The sequence below is a fragment of the Chelonoidis abingdonii genome, chromosome 7, assembly GCF_003597395.2.
Source record: "Chelonoidis abingdonii isolate Lonesome George chromosome 7, CheloAbing_2.0, whole genome shotgun sequence".
Lineage (NCBI taxonomy): Eukaryota > Metazoa > Chordata > Testudines > Testudinidae > Chelonoidis > Chelonoidis abingdonii.
Genome location: NC_133775.1, coordinates 3,023,124 through 3,029,123, shown reverse-complemented (window position 1 = coordinate 3,029,123; position 6,000 = coordinate 3,023,124). Strand labels below are relative to the sequence as shown.

Genomic DNA, 6,000 nt, shown 5'->3' with positions numbered 1-6,000 from the left:
GTGCCTCAGAGGTTTGAATGGGAAGCTGTCTGCTTATGATTAGCTCCGTTCTGATGAGTGCTTAAAAGAGACAGGAGGTGGCTGGAGAAGTGTCCATCTCCCACTCCACTGCTGACACCCATTTCCTCCCACCAAGGTCACCTCCCATTCCAACTGAGGAGTGGCCACCTCTAGACTCTGCAGTATATTGCCAACATCCTCTGACCCACAACTAGTGCGTGCCTGGGCCTAGGAGCAGCAGCCATCTCAGCGCTCAAAGCCCTTGAACACAGGTCAATACCGGGTGCAGGAGCAAAGGTGCATCATAGTGTCATCCCCACCTGCTTCAGAGTGCCGAGCTAGAGGGAGGGAAGGAAGGAGACTGGGAAGATTTATACTCATTTAATTAATGTCAAATGTCGTTTACAAACGGGAATGACAAGTACCTTTTTATAGAATATACATTGACACACAATCATTGACACAACTGGAATATCACCTTGTGCAACTGGGATTCTTTGGGCAAAGAGTTAATTCCTTTTTTTCGTTTAAGCTCCTTGTGGAAGAGGAGAAAACGTGGCTGGCTCCTGAGAAGGCCAGAACGAGACTCTTCTCTCTCCATTCTCCCATCGGATCCCCACCCTTCCTAAAACCAGGGACGGCTTTACATTTAAAAAAAACATTACTGGTTACATATGTTTTACAGCTACGTACACAGCACACTGCTGCTCCACAACACACGAGAGATCCTGGCTCTCAGTGCCTCGTTGCAAGGCAGAGCTTGGGCACTGGGGAATCTGCCCCCGCTGTCCCCATTCCCAACTGCCCTTAAAAAAAAAAAAAAAAAAAATCACTGCGCATTCTCCAATTCCATTGACAGAGATCACAGCTCTGGGCACTGTCCGGCCAGTGCTGGGCCTGGCTGCCCCACCACATGGCGTTGATTATTCCAATTTAAAAACCAAACCCGCCAAGTGCCTTTCCCAGGGCTTAAAATGTGACAGGCAGGGCTACCTCCCAGCATACCAAACGGCACTCAAAGGATTAACTGCACGTGCAGCCCTTCTCTCCACTCTCACAGGTCTGTCTCATCAGGGGAGAAACGCCCCAATTTGGGATGTCGGAACAGTTTCTCCAGCTGCCAAGCACTGCCCAGGAAGGTACATGTGCACAGCATGTCGGCTACCAGGGAACGGCCACAGATGCCTGAGATAGACTCACATGGGGCACAACTGTACTGTAGGCAGAGATTGCTGCTTGGACAGCGTAAGGACCCAGGAAGCTCTGACTTAAGTGATATCAGCTTTGGTGTGGGGTGGGGAAGGGGGAATATAACTCCAGCAGGAGAAAGATTTATTTTGTGCAACAGAGTCCTTTACAAATCAAGCAGCAAGACATCATACACTCAGGCAGAGAAGCTGTGATAGAAATATCACCACTGAGACAAGCTGCCTCATCAAATCTTCTGTTACTGCAAAACACAAACCACCTTTGCAGTGCTGGGGAGGAGTCCTGCACCAAGAAATCCAGCAAACAGGAATGACCTTGGCTTCCAAACAGTCTCCAAATAACCACTGACGTGCAATATTCCTGTGTCTAGCTTGTTCTGGTCTCTCGCCCAGGTTCACCAGCAAGACAGCTAGTGAAAGGGCGGCCCGGTGAACAGCAACACAAGGTTACCATCACCAAGCTCCCTCCTCCCACATTCCAGCCCTGGGCTACTGCCCTGCAAGGTCACCACCCTGGCAACAGGAGCCACTGGTAAGTGCCTTTCAGCAACACTCACGCAGCCTTGCAAAACTCAACTGGCTGGAGAGGTGAACGTTGCTTGTTCGTTTCTTTGTTCCCGAGGTAACGCGGGAGTAGATGGCAACCCTCGGCTGGTGACTGTGTGCAGCTGTGCACCTGGAAGCTAAGCACAAGTGAGAGCAGCTCTAGGTGCCGCTGTGGAAGAAGCTAGAAATCTCCCGGGAGGAGGTCATTGGGGATCACTGCCACTGACTGGAAGTATCTGAATCTTTGCTCATCTTGGTCAGTTCAGTGAGGCTGGGTTCTCCTTGCCAACCCACTGGCCTGAGAGAGGGGCCCTCGCATCACCCTTTACTTGGAGGTGGAAGTTACTTTGCATTGTTTTAAGAGGAGGAACGTGCACCATGTCCTAGGAATCCTGGCTCAGGCAGGCTCTGGAAGAGATGGGTGATCTAAAGCAACCTTCCACTCTAGCAAAGAGCTCGTACCAGAAAGTCAGTGCAATTCAGACGCCTCTCCCGGCCAGCACTGGCAAAGCGGCAGAACAGGAGAGCAGGACGGACGGAGATAGCAAAGGCAGCAGCACAGCAGCCTCTCCAGAGAACACCTGGAGCAAGAACCTTCCTTCCCCGCACTGTAGTCACCTCCTGCTGCTCAGCCCGTAACGGTCTCAGTCAGAAGGGAGAACACAAACGGAAGCCTTGGCCCTGAGCCTGTGCCACGGCCCCACCTCTCCTGCGGGCGGAGGAGGCGCTCCAGAGCAGAGAGAACACCCTGGGCCATTGGGCAGGGAACTCCTTTCCAGTGGGAACAAACCAAGCCAGTGGCACATGTTTGCTTGGACAGGGGCATGGCCTTTGGTTTTCGTGGGCAATGGCTGGGTTAACTGAAGCTTTGAAGTGCAGATTCCCAACCACTGGAGAAGCTGCACTTAGCAGACAGGAATGAATATTGCCATCTAATCTCAACTCCTGCCCCTGCCCCATATGGAAAAGAGGCGACAGTGCCTGAGCCAGACCTTTCCAACCGCCGCCCTTCCCGCTGGCTTTCTGTGGGATAAAGATTCTATTAGAAACAGCCCCATTAGCTACGACTAATGCAAAAACCCATCTCCCCCACTCCCCATAAGTCTCGTAAGTTATGGGTGATGCTACAGCCATTACTAAAAAGCTGTTAACTTTATATCTGACTGAGGAAATATACACCACAGAACATTAAACCATTTATATTATAGATATGTATATAGATACTTTTTTAAACTAATGACTTTAATGCCAAAACTTTGCAGAACCAAGAAAAATATGGGTTTAATGTTCTCTGCTCATTTTTTTCTTTAAAAAAAATACAACCAAAAAAAAGGGCAACTTATCAGTATGTAATGTTTGTGTCTATCCCATTTATACACAACATTGTAAACATATATAATCTATATTACATGTGCTTCATTTTCTGCCTGTGTGTTTTTCTTTAAACCCTTTTTTAACTCACTAGAACACCACCAAAAAACCCCCAAAACAACAACAAAAAATAAAACAAACCCAAAAAAACCAAAAACAAAAACAAAAGCCCAACCAACCAAACTGAACGAAGAACACAAGTTACAGGGTATTTAACATCTTTCTGCCAAGGGTCCCTTCCCAGCCTTCTGGGGTTCGAGGAGTGCCCCGCACAGTCCAAAGGCAGGGCTCACAAGCCACCTGCAATGCAAAGCCAGCTCTGGGGAGAGGGGAACACTGCTTTGAAAAAGGGTTTGGTTTTGCCGCTATAGAGTTGTCAGAGGAGGTCCCAACACGAGAGACACGGAGGCCGAGGCTTCCCCATGGCTCCTTTATCCTCGAGTCCACGTCTGGAGTCTATTTGTTTGAAACGTCTTTTTCTGTCGTCGTTCTTCCCCCCTTGGTGTGATGAGCTGATCCGGTTGGCTGTGTCCCACCCTGCGGCTGTGTCCTTCATAAGTAGATGCGCCGGAGGTCTCCGGGAGATGTGATGGTGTTACACTGAGGGCAGAGCTTCTTAGCACCCTGCAGCCAGCGGAGGGAACAGAGAGAAATGTCACCTAGGAGGACGCAGGACGACGGCGCGAGTTTCCCCTTGGCTGTGATGCTGGGGATGCCAATATGGAAGCAGGACAGGCCAAGGCCTCCCAATACCCAGGACCCCTGCCATAAAGGAAACAGACCAGAGGCAAAACCTCTGAGCAGCAGGTATGAGCCCTTTGAGGGGAATCAGGGGCTCCCTTCCCCAACACAGTCCCTGCCAACAGAACGCACCTAGGAGGTCCCCGGCCACAAGGGAGAGGACAACCCAGCCAGGGCCATTCATTCTGCAGCCTTTTAACCCCACCCCGCCCACGTGCCAGCTCTTCTCGAGAGTCCCCATCTAAGACTGTGCTGGAGCAGCCCCTGCTCCGAGGAAACAGCCAGGAGGCTTGGAGCCAGATTAGCGCTTGGCAGTGCAACAATTAGCCGACTCGCCTCCCACCTGCTTCTTTGCAGCACCCACTTGGGCTCCAGCTGTCCCTCTCCATCCTTCCCACCTGACCCAGCTGTGTGCGCTGGCCCCTGGGTGTCAGATGTAGCCCAACTTGGAGTAGCTCTGTCTTCCACTGTCGACTAGTTCAGCTGCTTACAGCCTTTGCGCTAATGGGGCAGCAGAGGTGCATGCTTTTAGCACCAGAGGTCCTGGGTCTGAGCCCCACATCTGCCAAGCCAGCAAGGGGCACAGTGTTACACAGAGTGACGCTTTCATGGCAGCTGTGGCATTCACAGAACAGGAGGACAAGGAGCGTGGGGAAAGACACTGCTCCTAAGGCTTCAGTGCTGCTCCTCTAAGCAGAAGGAGCAGCATGGGGAGTGCCAGCCCCATGGAGAGTTCTTGCTTTTTCCCTGACCCTGGAGAAGCCCCCTCATGGGATCAGGAGGGGATGGAGTGGCTGCCTGCAGATAGTGTCCCTAGGTCAGGGCTGCTTCAAGAAGAGGTAATGCAGCCTCCACCATTGCCCCCTGCTGTGCAATGCTCCTGTGGGTGCTGTTACACCTGGGGGAGGGGGACTAGCTCAGCATCATGCAGCCCCCCAGTGCCTTGTGGGGCTGGACGTTCTCTCCCTGATGCTGTGGCTCGGGGGCCTTTGGAGGCTGCTCTCTTGCTTCCGAGGAGCCACCTAGTAAGGAAGATTGAGGCAACATGAAGGCTCAGCTACCTGCACCCCAAACCCCATCTCTCAAACCCCATGTCCAGAGCACAACACTATCCATGACTCGGAGCCCCATAACTGTACAGGCTGAAGGCCTGTTCAACTTCACTGCTTGCCTCAGGCAGCCAGCGGGAACACGGATTCCCAGCCCTCTGCACCACACTGCAGAGGAGTCTGCATCCGCTGCCAAGGTGAACAGAAACAAGCAAACTCCCAACCCAGGCGAGGGAACAGGATGACACGAGCGCTGCACGAAATGAACCAATGGCTGGTGCCATCTGTCATGGATACTGACAGATACAGGGTGTTCATAAGCCTCAGATTCGGGGTCAACCTAAGCTGGTGATCATTAGATTGGCATGTGTGACAGATAGCTGATGAGAAAAATGACAAAGATGGCTCTGCGGCAACTGATCCTCCGTTCCAAGCAAGCAGGGCAGCAGTGCTGCAGCAGACCTGGAAATCAGGCAGTGCTGGCTTTAAACACTAACCAATGGCACCAGAACACAACCTCTTGACTCCTGCATCAAAGCATCAAGCACAGGCTCTGTCTGAGCACCCCGACTCTTCTGCTTGCTGTTGTCAACTTGCCTCCCAGCCATTCCTTTCCAGCCCAGCTCCCCAGACAGCATGCACGGTGACGGGCCCCGTGGAATCAGCCAGGCCCCCAGGGCTGTACAAAGCGGGGAATGCCAGCCGGCTGCTACGGCTCGCACAGATTGACGCAGAGGGGGTAGAGTCTCTTGGGAAGAGGAACAGTGCTCCCAAGAGAGGCTTGGTTTGATCTCTGCAGCCTGGGCAGAAAGTGGGCGTTAAGAGCAGTGGGCTCAGCAGGTTTGCAGGATCTGGGCTTAGTGGAAGGGCAGGTTCGGATCCGGCCACGCTGCACTGATTACTGCCAGTGGCAGCTCGGATTACGAGAGAAGAAATGGATGCTGTCTCTGATGCGACAATTAGCTTCAGCTCTGCTCTGTGAAGATATCTGCACAATGAGCACACGGGGCAGGGAAACTCAAACCCAAGCAGGAAACTCCTCCGACTTCCAGGACAAATTCAGGCTACATCTACACTGGTTTGTA

At 52.3% G+C, this 6,000-nt stretch overlaps 1 protein-coding gene across 4 annotated transcripts in view; it reads right to left on the bottom strand.

Annotated features, from left to right (window-relative positions):
- Window positions 1-366: 366 nt before the first annotated feature.
- Window positions 367-6,000, bottom strand: part of RNF220 (ring finger protein 220) — a 338,401-nt gene continuing 332,767 nt past the window's right edge. For all 4 annotated transcript variants that reach the window (XM_075067568.1, XM_032765616.2, XM_032765614.2 and 1 more), the window contains one exon: window positions 367-3,749. In XM_075067568.1, coding sequence (XP_074923669.1) covers window positions 3,678-3,749 — 72 coding nt within the window. In that variant the 3' untranslated portion in view covers window positions 367-3,677. The remainder of the gene's footprint in view (window positions 3,750-6,000) is intronic.